The sequence below is a fragment of the Amyelois transitella genome, chromosome 31 (genome assembly GCF_032362555.1).
Source record: "Amyelois transitella isolate CPQ chromosome 31, ilAmyTran1.1, whole genome shotgun sequence".
NCBI classification, from domain to species: Eukaryota; Metazoa; Arthropoda; class Insecta; order Lepidoptera; family Pyralidae; genus Amyelois; species Amyelois transitella.
This window is the reverse complement of record NC_083534.1, coordinates 1,858,177-1,875,315: the sequence shown is the minus strand read 5'-3', so window position 1 is coordinate 1,875,315 and position 17,139 is coordinate 1,858,177. Positions and strand designations below refer to the sequence as shown.

General features: G+C 37.7%; 7 protein-coding genes across 7 annotated transcripts; 2 read left to right on the top strand and 5 right to left on the bottom strand.

Moving 5' to 3' along the window:
• Positions 1–408: 408 nt before the first annotated feature.
• LOC132903824 (uncharacterized) lies at positions 409–1,157 on the bottom strand. The gene is made up of 2 exons (XM_060953084.1): positions 533–1,157; positions 409–425 (listed from the first exon to the last, which is right to left on the bottom strand). Exons 1-2 carry the CDS (start codon positions 1,155–1,157, stop codon positions 409–411), a joined length of 642 nt encoding a protein of 213 aa, XP_060809067.1.
• Positions 1,158–1,765: 608 nt separating this feature from the next.
• LOC132903823 (uncharacterized) lies at positions 1,766–9,718 on the bottom strand. The gene is made up of 6 exons (XM_060953083.1): positions 9,370–9,718; positions 5,435–5,742; positions 3,796–3,933; positions 3,519–3,648; positions 2,558–2,972; positions 1,766–1,952 (listed from the first exon to the last, which is right to left on the bottom strand). The coding sequence occupies exons 1-6, from the start codon at positions 9,545–9,547 to the stop codon at positions 1,766–1,768; spliced, it is 1,356 nt and encodes a 451-aa protein (XP_060809066.1). The 5' UTR covers positions 9,548–9,718.
• On the bottom strand, positions 2,870–5,422 carry LOC106134817 (uncharacterized). The gene is made up of 3 exons (XM_013334959.2): positions 4,943–5,422; positions 4,766–4,857; positions 2,870–3,933 (listed from the first exon to the last, which is right to left on the bottom strand). Exons 1-3 carry the CDS (start codon positions 5,178–5,180, stop codon positions 3,466–3,468), a joined length of 798 nt encoding a protein of 265 aa, XP_013190413.2. The 5' UTR covers positions 5,181–5,422; the 3' UTR covers positions 2,870–3,465.
• On the top strand, positions 5,736–8,095 carry LOC106134815 (uncharacterized). The gene is made up of 2 exons (XM_060953364.1): positions 5,736–6,496; positions 7,090–8,095. The coding sequence occupies exons 1-2, from the start codon at positions 5,795–5,797 to the stop codon at positions 7,867–7,869; spliced, it is 1,482 nt and encodes a 493-aa protein (XP_060809347.1). The 5' UTR covers positions 5,736–5,794; the 3' UTR covers positions 7,870–8,095.
• Positions 6,489–8,513, bottom strand: LOC106135832 (uncharacterized). Its single transcript, XM_060953382.1, has 3 exons — positions 8,060–8,513; positions 7,883–7,974; positions 6,489–7,050 (listed from the first exon to the last, which is right to left on the bottom strand). Exons 1-3 carry the CDS (start codon positions 8,295–8,297, stop codon positions 6,583–6,585), a joined length of 798 nt encoding a protein of 265 aa, XP_060809365.1. The 5' UTR covers positions 8,298–8,513; the 3' UTR covers positions 6,489–6,582.
• A 303-nt stretch (positions 9,719–10,021) lies between the features above and the next one.
• On the top strand, positions 10,022–12,528 carry LOC132903894 (uncharacterized). Its single transcript, XM_060953373.1, has 2 exons — positions 10,022–10,317; positions 11,583–12,528. The coding sequence occupies exons 1-2, from the start codon at positions 10,022–10,024 to the stop codon at positions 12,451–12,453; spliced, it is 1,167 nt and encodes a 388-aa protein (XP_060809356.1). The 3' UTR covers positions 12,454–12,528.
• LOC132903901 (transcription factor Adf-1-like) lies at positions 10,062–12,878 on the bottom strand. The gene is made up of 2 exons (XM_060953380.1): positions 12,517–12,878; positions 10,062–11,513 (listed from the first exon to the last, which is right to left on the bottom strand). Exons 1-2 carry the CDS (start codon positions 12,656–12,658, stop codon positions 10,801–10,803), a joined length of 855 nt encoding a protein of 284 aa, XP_060809363.1. The 5' UTR covers positions 12,659–12,878; the 3' UTR covers positions 10,062–10,800.
• Positions 12,879–17,139: the final 4,261 nt, after the last annotated feature.

The window sequence follows — 17,139 nt, the reverse complement described above, 5'->3', positions numbered from 1 at the left end:
AACATTAAGAGTTGTTAGCGTGTCGATTAAACGCCTATTATTTAAATCAACTATCAGTTTATAGTGGCTTAAAAAGTCTGCTCCTATAATTGGTTGTTTAACGTCAGCTATAATAAACGTCCAACGTAATTCGCGCCTTATGTTAAGATCTAGGGTCAATGTGCGAGTACCATAGGTTTTTATTTGAGTCCCGTTGGCTGCAAATAAAACATAATCGTTTGAATCGTGCATGAAACTGCGTTTATTAGCCGTGGGGGGCAATACTGACACATTGGCACCTGTATCTATTAAAAAACTTAGCTTACTATTTTTATCCGTGATACACAACCGACGGTTTGTTCCCCCGATACAGCTTCCCGTCGCCGACTGTACGGTTGCTAGTTTTCCGACTTCCATGCGCAGGGGTCTCTACATTTCTTCGCTTTCTTCCCGAACCGGTAGTGGAAGAAACATAGGTAGTTCTCTTTTCTCGTACCAGATTGATCTCTTCTTTGGCCATAACCGCGTCCTCTGTACCGCTGATTCGACCTACTGCGACTGCGCGTGTTAAACTTCCCTCGTCGTAGCTCTGCGACTTCTAAAGTAAGCTTTGCTATGGCCTCAGATAGGTGATTTGACTGCTGCTCCTGTGTGACGGCTGCCACTTCTATTGGTCGGGTCGTCTCCATCACTTTGTCTGCTACCTCTGCGAGTTTGTCAGCATCTTCCAAGGTGGTGGCTGCTAACACCGTTCGCAATGCCGTCGGGAGATGATTCTGCCATAAAACTAGCAGCGTCTGTGACGATACGCGCGTTCCTGCTAAGCTTTTCATACGCCTGAGAAGTTGTGAGGGTTTCTGATCGCCGAGCTGCATCTCGCCCATGAGTTTTTGAATGCGTTTAGTCTCTGATTCTTCATAGATGTCTAGTAGATGTTTTTTCAAAGCATCATATTTCTTGTCCTCAGGTGGTGTCTCCAAGAACGCTGCTACTTGCTGTATAACTTGTTTGCTCAGTTTAGCAATGAGTAATTGGTACTTTGCGTTATCGTTGGCCTTTTGAGGAGCCACTGCCGCTTCGAAATGTATAAACCACAACGCCGGCTGGTCCGTCCAAAATTCGGGAATGCGCGCCGCTACAGAAATCAATACAACCTCCGGTTTATCTTCCTCCGACATCTTCGTTACTTTTCACTGTCCGCAGAGAGTGAACTGAAGGGTACCGAGTGTGAGTCAACCTACCGACGCTTGAAATTGAGTCGCCCCGCCAAACGTTACTTGCACTGAAAGTCACTTTACTGCACACGGGTGTCACCACTGTTAGTCTGTTACTATTATGTCTATATCGAATGATTAACTTCACTGTCTCTAAGGTAATCACTTCCCAGGTAATGTTTAGAAGGATTTAGTGTTCCAGTAAAACAACTCAATGCAGTTCACGAAAGCTTCGCTTATATTGGTACCGAAATTATAATTAGCACATACAGTACATAGAGAAAACGAAAGATAAAGTTCACATAACACAAATTACACAGAGTATAGAAGTACAGGTTATGTGTGTTGTGTTGGTCGGTAGGCCGACACGGGACGACTGGCTCTACTTAGCTATCGGCTACAGGAATGCTGATTTGGCGCAAATGCCTGAGTGTGTACACCCCTACAACCCTAAAAGCAATAACAGTGTTTCTTCCTCGGAATCCATTTTGCAACTGGCTCCTATACCACGACTACTAGTACGCGGCATTCTAATACTGCAAACGTCGCCTGTCAACGGCAGCTGTTGCCGCCTATCGGCGGCAGCCGTCGACGTATTGACTGCTGCCGCCGACACGTCGACGGCTGCGGTGGTACCCTGCCGTCGACACCATGCCGTTCGTCTGTATGCGCTCTAAGGGCGCTTTCAATTTATGCGTTTCTTGTCGGACCGCTGCCGCACGCTTACCGTGCCGCAGGTTATATCTCGCTGTCGAGCCGCTGCAGTACGGTAGCAGTCCGGCAACAAACGACTAAATTAAAAGCGTATTTGACGCCCGTGCGTTTTTATCTCAGTGATGTGACATCAGTCAAGCCATGGACTCTGACGAAGAGACATTACTGTTAGTGCTCTTGTTGAAAATCATCAAAGAGAAAGAAAAACGACGCCCCCGTAAAAGAGCAACACCGATGTTCTCGTTAACATTTAATTCGGGTTATTTCCATAATCTTTACCCTAGGTTAAAACAAGATCCAAGCAATTTTTTTAATTATCTAAGAATGTCTAGAGAGTGTTTCTACGAACTACTTGAATTAGTTAAAAGTAAAATTCAGCGGCAAGAATCTGTTTTCAAGCATACTATATCAGCTGAAGAAAGATTGGTAATAACATTGAGGTAAGTAAAGTAAACAAATTGTATTTGATTTATTGTTTATTACTACAAAAATCTGTAAAAAGATCACTATATATGGAAGCATCAGAATCTCCACTTAAATTAGATACGGGTGAGATTGCTGCAAGTTCATCTGATGTGGACGGAAGCTGATTATTTGTTAGTGCCTGGGATTCTGAAGATTGATTCGTAAAATAGCCGCGCTGTTCATACGATTCCGAATCTAAGTTGTAATAATCTCGTGTATACGATTGTGGCATCGCGTATTTTCGGATAATTCCAATTATGTCATATTTAGCATCCATTTTACGGCTTTCTGGGATCCTTTTAAAATCGTTTAACAAAGACAATAAAAAATATCTATCCCCATCTTCGGATACATCTTCTCTTGGGGTGCGTCCACATCTGGCGAATGTGCCGCGAATGTGCAACTCACGAACGGTACGCGAACTGCACTCGCGCTGCACGCATGCAGTCACTGCAATGGTTCGTTGCGCCGCCTTAGCGCAACTCATGCAAGGCTCGTATAAGGCGTGCGCGCGGCGCGCGATCTGCGCGTACTCAATCCTCGCGCTTACAGTTCCATTTACTGGCTCAGTACTTTCGAAGATGTCGGACGACACTAGTGCTTTTAATATAATTGCTGCATCATTAGCTATTATATTACTGATAAAAAGGAAAAAAAAGAGACAACGGCGTTGGTGGCAAAATCCTATTTTTAAAAGAAAACAGAATATAGTAGCGGAGTTAAAAAGCCATCAATTAAGCGGCCACTATGCAAATTTTTTAAAATTGTCACCAGAATTATATGAAAATCTACTACACATGCTTAGTTTCAAGATTGCTAAAAAGGAAACGCATTTTAGGCTACCAATTTCAGTTGAAAATAAATTAAGTTTGACATTACGATTCTTGGCCACTGGAGATTCCTACACAAGCTTGCAGTACCTTTTTAGAATTTCTAAGCAAAGTATAAGTATTATTATTCCTGAAGTGTGTTTGGCGATTATCAAGTGTTTAAAGGAAAACGTACGTGTGAGTATTTTTCTAATTATCTTTATTAAATAATCACATAGCCTTTTTTATAAGCAACATATAAGTTTACAAAAAGAAAGTAGTTATTATTGAAACAAATCACTGTAGCTGTCATTCGTATCTTCTGCCGAATAATTACTTTCCTGACTGTGCGGTCTGGACGTAGAAGCACTTTGAGAATAAGTTGTATAACCTTGCGTTGACACTTGCATATTTGGTTGATAATCATAGTACCCAGAATCAGCTTTCATTATGACATCAAATATTGCCTGTTGAACCATATTTTTTGTTGAACGTGAATAAGATTCCATTTTGGCTCCAATAAAATTTATAAATGAATGTACTTCTTGTGACAATTTGGAATTATCGCTCAATTTTTCTGTAGCAGTCTTTAAACATTGTAGGGCTTCAGTTACGATTTTATCATCCGTCGATTTTTTCTTTTTGGACGGCGGAGGTTTAATAAAAGACAGGTCGCTTTCAGTGTCAGTATTTATTCCATCATCTTGTACCTGTCGCTCATCCACTTTATCTTGTTCTATATCTGCCTGTTCCTGTAATAATGTTTTTATATTTATATTATTATTTTTCAGGTGCCAAGGAGACCAGAAATATGGCTAGAAGTGAGTAAAGGATTCGAAGATAAATGGCATTTGCCCCATTGCATTGGCGCAATAGACGGTAAACATATAGTCATACAGGCACCTCCGAAAAGTGGAACTGAATATCATAATTACAAATCTACTTTTAGTATTGTTCTGTTTGCACTGGTAGACTCAGATTATAAATTTATGTTTGCTGATGTTGGTTGCCAGGGGCGTATATCTGATGGAGGGATATTCAAAGATACAGAGTTCTACAAGATGATGCAAAATGGCTCCTTAAATTTACCACAAGAAAAAGCATTACCTTACAGGACTAAAGCGATACCCTACTTCTTTGTTGCTGACAGCGCTTTTGCTCTAGATAAACATGTGATGAAACCATACTCCGGTAACCACAGTAAAGGCACTCCGGAACGCATTTTTAACTATAGATTAAGCAGAGCTCGCAGAATTGTTGAGAGTGCCTTTGGCATTGCATCATCCATTTTTAGGGTACTTAGAAAACCTATGATATTAAAACCAGAAGTTGCTGAAGTAGTCGTTATGAGTATTATTCACTTGCATAATTATTTGAAACAGAACGCCACCGATAGTTATACAACTAATTCCAATATGTATATAAATCAATCCGTACCTAATTTGACATCTCTTTCAAATATTCAAACATCACAAATAAGATATTCAAGAGAAATAAACGAAATAAGAGATGAGATTGCTTCTTATTGCGTAAATGAAGGCCGTATTGCATTTCAAGATAAATATTGTTGATTTAATTACTTACAGTATTTATACGTTTCCTTGGTTTATCCCGATCAGCTAAAAAGGAAAAAGCGTCATAGGCAAACCATCTACTTTTGTAAGTCTCGGATGCACCTAAAAATATAGAATAATATTAGTTACATAGTCAATTTAACTAATAAAATAAAACATAAAAAGTAACAAATAGTTTTTTACTCGCCTTTCCCTGTCCCTTTACTTTTTTGACTTTTTCCTTTCTCTCTTCTAAAAGAAGATAAAAGACTTAACAGTTTGCTACGGCATTGTTCATAATCGCTTCCCATTATAGCACCAATTTCTTTCCACGCATCATTTTTTACATTTTTTCTATAGTAATATTGATCTTTAGGATCCCACAAAACTGGAAATCTTTTATATGTTTCAATTAAGCGTAAACAGTTCTCCTCCGTCCACTCCATGACAACACGTACTTAACCTCCAATAATCAGAAACGAACTGAGCGGGTAAGGGGTGCGGGGATTGAGACGCGGGTGGAAGGAAGACGCGAGCCGCTAGCGCGCCGCCCGCGCGCTGATCGCGTACGGCGCTTAGGTTGCGCGTGAACTGCGCGCGGGCGGCGCAGGAGCGGCGCTCGAACAAAATTGTACGCGCGCAGCTCGCAAACGGCTCGCGAGCTGCACATTCGCGGCACATTCGCCAGATGTGGACGCACCCTTGCATCTTTTTTGTTTTGTAATCTTTCTGCGAGTATTTTTAAAAGCGTGTTAGTTTCATTTGTGTCGTTAGCAGATGAACTTTTAGTTGTAGTTTTCGGTGTCGACGCAGTAGCACCATCGCCAGTCTGTTTATTTTTTTCATCTGGTTTTGTTTCATATAGTTCCGACAAAAATTGCAGTCGATCAAAATAAACATATTGTCGATGTCTTTTTGCTGCAGATCCACTTTTTGACTCTCGTTGTTTTTTCAACTCTCTTGAGAATGAATCCCTTATGTGCCTCCATTTTTTTTGAAGTACCATTGCTAAAATAAAAATAAATATTATTGTTACAGATACTTAGCCGCTGGTTGCAGTATGACTGAATTGCATCATTCTTATCAACATGGAATTTCAACTATTTCTGGAATTGTAAGGGTGCGTCCACATCTGGCGAATGTGCCGCGAATGTGCAACTCACGAACGGTACGCGAACTGCACTCGCGCTGCACGCATGCAGTCACTGCAATGGTTCGTTGCGCCGCCTTAGCGCAACTCATACAAGGCTCGTATAAGGCGTGCGCGCGGCGCGCGATCTGCGCGTACTCAATCCTCGCGCTTACAGTTCCATTTACTGGCTCAGTACTTTCGAAGATGTCGGACGACACTAGTGCTTTTAATATAATTGCTGCATCATTAGCTATTATATTACTGATAAAAAGGAAAAAAAAGAGACAACGGCGTTGGTGGCAAAATCCTATTTTTAAAAGAAAACAGAATATAGTAGCGGAGTTAAAAAGCCATCAATTAAGCGGCCACTATGCAAATTTTTTAAAATTGTCACCAGAATTATATGAAAATCTACTACACATGCTTAGTTTCAAGATTGCTAAAAAGGAAACGCATTTTAGGCTACCAATTTCAGTTGAAAATAAATTAAGTTTGACATTACGATTCTTGGCCACTGGAGATTCCTACACAAGCTTGCAGTACCTTTTTAGAATTTCTAAGCAAAGTATAAGTATTATTATTCCTGAAGTGTGTTTGGCGATTATCAAGTGTTTAAAGGAAAACGTACGTGTGAGTATTTTTCTAATTATCTTTATTAAATAATCACATAGCCTTTTTTATAAGCAACATATAAGTTTACAAAAAGAAAGTAGTTATTATTGAAACAAATCACTGTAGCTGTCATTCGTATCTTCTGCCGAATAATTACTTTCCTGACTGTGCGGTCTGGACGTAGAAGCACTTTGAGAATAAGTTGTATAACCTTGCGTTGACACTTGCATATTTGGTTGATAATCATAGTACCCAGAATCAGCTTTCATTATGACATCAAATATTGCCTGTTGAACCATATTTTTTGTTGAACGTGAATAAGATTCCATTTTGGCTCCAATAAAATTTATAAATGAATGTACTTCTTGTGACAATTTGGAATTATCGCTCAATTTTTCTGTAGCAGTCTTTAAACATTGTAGGGCTTCAGTTACGATTTTATCATCCGTCGATTTTTTCTTTTTGGACGGCGGAGGTTCAATAAAAGACAGGTCGCTTTCAGTGTCAGTATTTATTCCATCATCTTGTACCTGTCGCTCATCCACTTTATCTTGTTCTATATCTGCCTGTTCCTGTAATAATGTTTTTATATTTATATTATTATTTTTCAGGTGCCAAGGAGACCAGAAATATGGCTAGAAGTGAGTAAAGGATTCGAAGATAAATGGCATTTGCCCCATTGCATTGGCGCAATAGACGGTAAACATATAGTCATACAGGCACCTCCGAAAAGTGGAACTGAATATCATAATTACAAATCTACTTTTAGTATTGTTCTGTTTGCACTGGTAGACTCAGATTATAAATTTATGTTTGCTGATGTTGGTTGCCAGGGGCGTATATCTGATGGAGGGATATTCAAAGATACAGAGTTCTACAAGATGATGCAAAATGGCTCCTTAAATTTACCACAAGAAAAAGCATTACCTTACAGGACTAAAGCGATACCCTACTTCTTTGTTGCTGACAGCGCTTTTGCTCTAGATAAACATGTGATGAAACCATACTCCGGTAACCACAGTAAAGGCACTCCGGAACGCATTTTTAACTATAGATTAAGCAGAGCTCGCAGAATTGTTGAGAGTGCCTTTGGCATTGCATCATCCATTTTTAGGGTACTTAGAAAACCTATGATATTAAAACCAGAAGTTGCTGAAGTAGTCGTTATGAGTATTATTCACTTGCATAATTATTTGAAACAGAACGCCACCGATAGTTATACAACTAATTCCAATATGTATATAAATCAATCCGTACCTAATTTGACATCTCTTTCAAATATTCAAACATCACAAATAAGATATTCAAGAGAAATAAACGAAATAAGAGATGAGATTGCTTCTTATTGCGTAAATGAAGGCCGTATTGCATTTCAAGATAAATATTGTTGATTTAATTACTTACAGTATTTATACGTTTCCTTGGTTTATCCCGATCAGCTAAAAAGGAAAAAGCGTCATAGGCAAACCATCTACTTTTGTAAGTCTCGGATGCACCTAAAAATATAGAATAATATTAGTTACATAGTCAATTTAACTAATAAAATAAAACATAAAAAGTAACAAATAGTTTTTTACTCGCCTTTCCCTGTCCCTTTACTTTTTTGACTTTTTCCTTTCTCTCTTCTAAAAGAAGATAAAAGACTTAACAGTTTGCTACGGCATTGTTCATAATCGCTTCCCATTATAGCACCAATTTCTTTCCACGCATCATTTTTTACATTTTTTCTATAGTAATATTGATCTTTAGGATCCCACAAAACTGGAAATCTTTTATATGTTTCAATTAAGCGTAAACAGTTCTCCTCCGTCCACTCCATGACAACACGTACTTAACCTCCAATAATCAGAAACGAACTGAGCGGGTAAGGGGTGCGGGGATTGAGACGCGGGTGGAAGGAAGACGCGAGCCGCTAGCGCGCCGCCCGCGCGCTGATCGCGTACGGCGCTTAGGTTGCGCGTGAACTGCGCGCGGGCGGCGCAGGAGCGGCGCTCGAACAAAATTGTACGCGCGCAGCTCGCAAACGGCTCGCGAGCTGCACATTCGCGGCACATTCGCCAGATGTGGACGCACCCTTAAAGATACGTGTCAACAGATTTACAAAACCCTACGAGAAATTTGTTTACCCGAACTGAAAAAGGAGGATTGGTTAAGAATTGCACACGGTTTTGCAACCAAGGCAAATTTCCCTAATTGTTTGGGCGCCATAGATGGGAAACATATAAGAATAATTAAGCCCCCTAAAAGCGGTTCGCTTTATTACAATTATAAAAACTTTTTTTCTATTGTATTGTTGGCCATTTGTGATTCAAATTACAAATTCATTTTCATTGATGTCGGTTCATATGGAAAGTCTTCTGATTCACAAATATTTAGAAACAGTGATTTCTTCGAGAAATTGCAAGAAAACAGTCTACATATACCAAGTCCTATGGCAATAACAGAAAATGGTTCACCACTACCGTTTGTTTTTATCGGTGATGAAGCATTCGGTATCAGTAATTTTATACAACGCCCCTATAGTGGAAATTTTTTGAATCACCAACAAAAAGTTTTTAATTACCGCTTGTCACGTGCTCGAAGATACATAGAGTGTACGTTCGGAATGATGACTAATAAGTGGCGAATATTACATCGACCAATAAATGTAGAAATATCGTTAGCGACGGATATTGTTCAAGCCATCTGTGTTTTACATAATTTCTTACAACGTGATTGTGAAGAAATTACTAATAGTAATCTCTTAATTCAAGCCAATCAAATAGATCAGGAGGATCAAAATGAACATAATTTGTCAGCAACATCAATTCGCGATAAATTTGCAGAATACTTTGTTAACGAAGGACAATTATCATGGCAAAATTACAAAATTTGACTGAATAAATAATTACCTGCAGAGTTCTTTTCACCAGTAGTTTTATTTTTAAAATCTTCCACAAATTTCTCACAGATGCCTTCCCAAGCATTTTTTGTTTCAGTGCGATTGCTGTGTTTGTCACTTTTGGAGTTCCAGATAGCAGGACGTATTTCAATCTCATTTATAAAATCTTCCACGTTTATATTATCCATTTTTAGCAAAAATGCAAATAAACATTTGATATAAAGAGCTCTGACGTCTATTCACCGCACTATTCAACACTAGAATGAACACGTGATGCTTGCGACGTTGCCGTCCTGTTGTCGAGCGTTCTCGGTACTGGCGCCGCACTGTTGCCGCACCGCGCGATTTGTATGAAAAAAAGGATCGTCCGTACGTTGTACGACTAACGTACCGCTTCGGCACCGCAGCGGGCCGACAAGAAACGCATAAATTGAAAGGGCCCTAAATTCAGTCTCAGTCAGCACCGTAATAAAGTTTGGTCAGTCGGATTCGTAGTCTTAGGCCTCGGTCTCGAATTTTGCGGGCAGCGGGGTGGCGGCGGCGGCGGCGCGGGAGAGGGGCGGGCAACGCATACCTGTTCTCGAAACCAGCGGGCAGATCGCGCGGTACTGTAGCGGTGTAGTGATGTGTTCGTGGTTGTGTTGTCGACATTCGCAAACGAAATGTCTGAAAATCGGCGACAACATCTTTTTGATTCAAATGTATTCCTAACGCTCGATTTATTGTGGGCAAAAGAAGAAGTGGATCCCTACTATAAGGCAAGGAAAATAAATGGCGAGTTTTATCGAAATTATGAAGAACAGAGACAAAATCCCGATAAATTCTACGACTACACCAGAATGAGTGTAGAAACTTTTGACTATATTCTAGAAACTATCAAGAGTGATTTACAGTCTGGAATTAATCCAAAAAGTTTTAGAGGTATATCTCCAGCAGAAAAATTATACATAACGCTTGGGTAAGTAAAACAACGAAATTGTAATTTGTAATTGTATTTATTGATAGTTTCAAAAAGGAAGTGTTGTACCTACTAATTTAGTAAATAGTTTGGCATCGGTATTAAGTTCCCAGATACAATAATTTTAATTAAATACCTACTACACACTAATCAGCCTTAATTATTTATCTTTGACGAAAAATATAATATAAAAACGTTTCGTATGAAATAAGTAACATAACAGTTTGTCATTTATTTTTAAAATCACAGTTTTCGTTTGTACTACGATTAATTATTTCTACAATCACAGTTTTCTCACTCATTTACAGTATTTTTATTACAAGGTCGATATACTTAGTGGTCAGTATAATAATTCCACGCTAATCTTAAAACTAAATCTTCTCTCTAAAATTAAAGTTCTCATCTGTACGACGATTAGTTAACTATTTAAATCACAGTTTTGTTATTTATTGACAGTATTTTCATTATAAGATTGATATACCTCTATTGTTGAGTACTATACCCATACATATATGATTCATTAGAAGGGTACGTGCTTTCATTTACACTTAACTCATCTAGAAGAGCTTGATTAATTTTTTGTCTTACTCTAAACTTTTGAAAGGGCGTGAATTTTTCCATTTGTGGAAGTAAACTCATAAAAAAGTAGTAGTCATCAGACTTATTCTCATTTCTAGAAGCCTCGTTTCTACTTTGATTTGATAAATCATTTTCCAGCAGTCTTATCCTTTTCCTTTCCAATTCTAAAAATTCAGTTCTTATGTCATTCGCTGTTCTCTTTTTTCTTGATCGTTGTGACGCAGAAGCTTCTCTTGGAGGCGTAGAAATTTCTTGCAATGATGTAGAAGCTTCTTGAGAAGAAACAGGAGCCTCTTGTGAGGATGTAGAAGGTTGTTGTGGATAAATAGAAGATTCTTCATTATGACCGGTTGTATCTTCTTGAGAGTTTTCTCCAGATATGTCTTCTGTCTCAAACGAATCATTACTTATCTGATTACTTACTTCAGGTCTGCTTAAATTACCCTCAGTAACATTTGGTACAACTTCATCTTGCAAAAACCTCAATTGAGAAAAATATTGCCAATTTGAGGGTTGATTAACATTTCCGGCATCTCCTGATCTAGGGGCAGGATTTTTTTTTAATTCCTTTCTATAGTGATCTTTTAAATTTTTCCATTTCTTCTTTAAATCGGTCACTGAAACAAAGAACGAACAGACTATTTATTACATACATAACTTTAACATATACATGCTTTAATTTTCAGGTTTTTGGCGAGTGGGCAGCCTTTCAAAAGACTGTCATTGTCATTCAGAATGGGAAAAACAACGGTAGCCAACATAGTTTATGGCACTTGTAAAGCTATATGGAAAAATTTGGTACATTTACATATGCCAAAACCGACAGAAGAATTATTGAAAAATATAGCGGAAAAATACTATGAAAAATGGCAATTTCCTAATTGCGTTGGTGCTATTGATGGCAAGCACTGTCGAATAAAAAATCCTAAGTTCGCTGGATCATCGCATTATAATTATAAACATTTCTTTTCGATGCACTTGCAAGCGGTCGCGGATGCTGACAAAAGATTCGTTTGTATAGAAGTTGGAGGAAGAGGGAAACAAAGTGATGCAGGGACATTCCATTACTCTAATTTGAACCGTTTACTTCAAAGTAATAACTACAATATACCAGGTCCACAATATCTACCCACATCAGATATCGTTCTACCAATGGTTTTTATTGGAGATGAAGGATATCCACTCAAAACATATTTGATGCGACCTTATCCACAAAGCGTACTTAATGCACAAAGTGAGTTATTTAATAAGCGATTATCGCGGGCTCGAAAGACTATTGAGTGTGCTTTCGGAATTTTAAGATCCAAGTGGCATATTTTCAGATCGCCCATAGAGACAAACAAATGTCATGCAAGATTACTCATCAAAACTTGCTGTTTGTTGCATAACATTATCCGAGATAAGGACGGTGATAATGACATTGCCTATATTACTGTCAATACGAATCAACAAACATTACAAACACGATTACAAACCAACGCCCGGACGTCTTATCAAGCACAATATATACGTGAAAAATTCAAAGAATATTTTGTAAATAATCCCATTAGCTACTAATTAATTTGTAAACCATAATAAACATTGTATATAACATAATAAATAATTTTTATATTCACCTACCTTCAATATTCAGTTCGTTTTTTATTTCTTCCCATAATTGATTAATTATTCTTCTATTTTTATGGTTCACATCTTTGCTGTTCCATATGGGTCTCCTCTCAAAGATTGCCGAAATAATTTGCTCTTGCACGTCCGAGGACATTTTGAAACGTCACAAAAAAAAGTACAACACTATACTACAATGCAGACGCGCAACACGGGACGGTCACCGCTCGACTGGAGTGCACCGCTCGTTGCCCGCCCCCGCGCCGCTCCCGCGCCTCTGTTTTCGAGACCCGGTCCATTTGACGATACGCAAGATCCTGCCGCTCCCGCGCCGCCGCCGCCGCCGCCCCGCTGCCCGCAAAATTCGAGACCGAGGCCTTAGGCTCAAACCACACGGGCGGCGCGGCGCCGCACCGCAAGCCATTTCGCCGCGCTGGCGACCACACGGGCAGAGCGGCGTCGCAACGATCTACGGAGCCGCGGCGGCGCCGCAGCGGTAGCATAATGAGGGGTTGTCCATCGCTACGTACGACAGTCTGTAATAACAATGGATCGGGAAAGACGTGTGCTGCTGCTCTTATTACTTCGCCACCGAAGAAATCGACGTAGAATCATACGAAAACACTGGATCAGTCCATTTATAGCCTTGAGGAATAGTGACGGACTTTTTTTCTTTAAAGAATATCAAGAGTTAGTTTTAGACGAAAAGAGGTTTTACAATTTTTTTCGAATGAGCGTATCCACTTTTGAAGGTTTATTGCAATCCTTAGAGCCACATATACGGAAACAATATAAGGTCAACCGGGGTAATTGCGTCATATTTCCCGATCACTTGAAGTTAACGCCATAATGTAGGCGAATTCATGGCATTATCGTTGTTTTTGAACATCAAGCCTATTAAATGACTTCTTATGTATAAATTTATATCAATGTTTTTTTCACCAGAGTTTTAAAAAGGTGGCATATTGAGTGTTTTTGAAAGAGGTTTTTCTTACGCATTTACCCCGTTTGGGTCAAATGCGTCTTTATTAAGTAAATACTGAATTAGTAGGTTTATCGGGATGAAAACAAGGTAGCTTTTTACAAACCAATTTTCTATGCTATAGGTGATAATTTAATAAGACAAAGAGAATACTTGATGCATTCAGAGAAGATTTGGTAAGGTCGGGGGGAAATGCGCCTAGTTTTTTATAGACGCATTTGCCTCGTGCTAAATCCAGATGTTGTCAACATTTTACTCATAAAACTTGCCCCCTCTCGGACCACCTATTTGCATGTACTTACTTGTAGGTAGTAGAAACCTATGAGATTTTAATAGTGGTAAGAATTGTAAATAAAAAAATCTGCATTACATTATACAATTTTTATTATAAAAAATTAAAATAAGAGCCAACTTTTTATAAATGCGTTGTTCTTAATTTTCAAAATCAAATTTTCGGTACTGGGAACAAAAATCTATACAAAAATCCTGCCAAAGGAAAACTATTCTGAACTTATTATCCAGTAAATAAAAAATGGCATGTTTTGACTTAACAACGCCTAAATCTAACTTGATTGTGTTATCAAGTTAGATTTAGGCGTTGTTACCTTCATAATTGTAAAATATTAGTCGAAAAGATGCTTATTACAGCAAAAATATTCTTTAGAAAAGTAAACTTTTGTTATAATGAAATTTAACATAATTAGCTTAATCACACTAATTAACAGTAATCAACATCTGTCCACACACCAACGTTATATTCTAACTTCCAGTCAGTCACTATGTGACATATTATAAAGAAATTCAGTCTTGCAAAATTTGACCAGCAATATCAGATAAGATTATTAGAATAAACTTAAGGATATACTGAAACTTTATATAATTAGCTTAATCATACTAATTAACAGTAATCGACATCTCTCCATACTCCAACTTAAAATCAGTCACTATGTGACATATTATAACAAAGTTCAGTCTTGTATATTTGACCAGAAATATCAGATCATTCGGTAACTAATGACTTAAGCTAACCTACTCTAGAAAATGTACTTATACTTAGATAGCGTATACAAGTTTTCATGCTTAAACAATTAAATAACAAGATTAATCGACATAAAATTTCTTAAGACAAATTAACAGAACAAAAATCTTCGTACTTAAGTAGTGTCATATTATTCAACCACAGTATTCAACAAATAATCACATAAAAATATGGTATCTAATACTGAGTATTTTAACTTTTAAATACAATTGTCATTACATAATACTATGTAATTCAGTCTTACTGATCAGAAAAATCAACAATACATTTTCTATACTCTACTGAATATTGAATCCTTCAAATTTTTCTTTGAAAACTACGTGTCCTCTTCGTGTTATTAGGGGGTTTTCAAGAAACTTAACAATGTCAATGTCATGTATGAGTTCAGATACGTCCTCAACGTCAGGGTAATGAAAGGATACAATCTTACTATTTTTAATTTTTCTCAAATACTTAACCTGAGGATGGCCATGATTCAATGAGATTACATTTCCGATAAAGTGTTTCACGGTTTTCTTTGTTGCGAATTTTACAATAATCCAGTCACCAACTTGTGGATGCCTTTGACTGGAATCTGGTTCATATTCATCATTAGTGATATGGTCCTTATCTGGCTGTATTTTATGACATTGTATAGATGTAAGTCCTAGTTCAGTGGATGTATGATCACTTATATTACTTTCTTCTTCAACTTGTTGGATTATCTTATGACAATATGTTCCCCAGTTTTCGCTTGTATCAGAGTCGCTGCTAAGTATTATATTATCACTTTCACTGCTTTCGTCCGATGAATATTTCGGTATCTTTTTCGGTATTTTCTTCTGACATTTTTTTATAGTCGTAGGCATAGGTAATTTCTGTTTAGATTTTATATTTTTCTTCGCCTCTGATTTAGATTTTCGTTCTCTTTTTTCTTCTTCTTTTTTTTGTTTTTCAGCCTCATTTTTCCGCAATCTATTCAAAAAATCATCGTGTGTAATTACTTCACTTCCTTGAACTACCTTTCTTTTCTTAATTTTATATGTCGGGTCAGCTTTTTTTATCGTGTTAAGTAACAAACTTTCAAAGGATACTAGTTCTTCATTATTCAGATACCGGTCTTCCAAAATCTCAATTTTTGGTGTTCCTTGACTTGTACCAGGTAACTGTATCTCATTGGGATGGAAAATAATATTATTTTTGTGGTTGTCAATTGTTGAGGTACATTTCTTATTAATGGTCTTTATTATTTGTCGTGAACATAAACTGTATAACGTTGGAACTTGTTTTATTTTGGCTTCATTGAATCTTTTAAAAGCCTGTGCGTCGTATTTTTCAACAGGTATTACGTCTTTATTTAGGGGGAATATGCCGCCTTTTTTAAATCCATTTCGTATTATTTTGGGATCTAACTCTTTCCAGACTTCCCCGAGGATTTCACTGATATTGTGTTTTTGCATCTTGGCTCCTACGTTTAACCGTTGCCATGCCAATATTTTAGCATCCCACCTAACTTTCATAGATTTAAATACCGCTAAATCTAAAGGTTGTAACAGATGGCTCGCGTGTGATGGCAGTTTTATAATTTCAACGCCCAATTCTTTTGCTTTCTCTAATACATGTAATTGAATATGCGTGGAATGGCCGTCGTATATTATTAAACAAGGTGACTCTTTACTTACATGAGGCAAGACTGTCCCCAACATGTATTTCTCAAAAACTTTAGCGTCTATCCACCCATTCTTTGTGGCCGCATAACAAGTACCTTCATAAGCATTTTGAGACATCCATTGGTCCCATATATTTTTGCCACGGTATATGATTAATGGTGGCAATTTTTCACCTGCTGCGTTAACTGTAAACAATACAGTCACATTATCTTTTCCCGCCGAAGCAATTGTTCTGGTACTCGCATAGCCTTTTGCCCCAACAATTTTGGTCTTTTCTGGGTCCTTGCTGAAACTAGATTCGTCGAGATTCCATATTCTATCTGGACTATATTGTAAATCCATTGTTTTTATATACTCTTCAAGTGTGTCGAAGTAGTCCTTGATTATGAACGGGTCACATGCGGCTTTTCGTGACATCTCTACCGCTTGTGGTTTTTTTAGAGATAAGTTATTTCTTTTCCGAAAGCCAGAAAACCACTCATAACCCGGGGCTCCCTCCTTGAAGGGTGTCGTTAGTTTATTTTTTTCAACGTATTGCGTTACAAGTTTTATAACTTCCTCAGAGGACAGACCGAACCCGTTCTTTTCCATAATGTGGAGCGAGGTAGCTATTCTTTTCTCAAATTTGACATTTATGGCTGTTGGCCTGCCTCTAGTTTCTTTAACGACACCTCTTCTAAGTTTAACTCTGTCTACTATAGTTGTCCGCGGTATATTATATTGTTTTGAAGCTTGATATGAATTTAAAATTCCATCTCTTACTTCTTTGACGGCTATATTTAAAGTATCTAAAGTGTACGTAGGTTGTGTTTTTTTTCTGTAGTTACGTACCATTTTGATAAATATCTTAAATCTGAAATGAATGAAATAAAATTGATGTGAATAAGGATTTTGTATACACGTAAAAGGCGATTATGTCATGCAGTGAAATTACCTTATTATCAAATCAAATTATTTGCATGGCAATA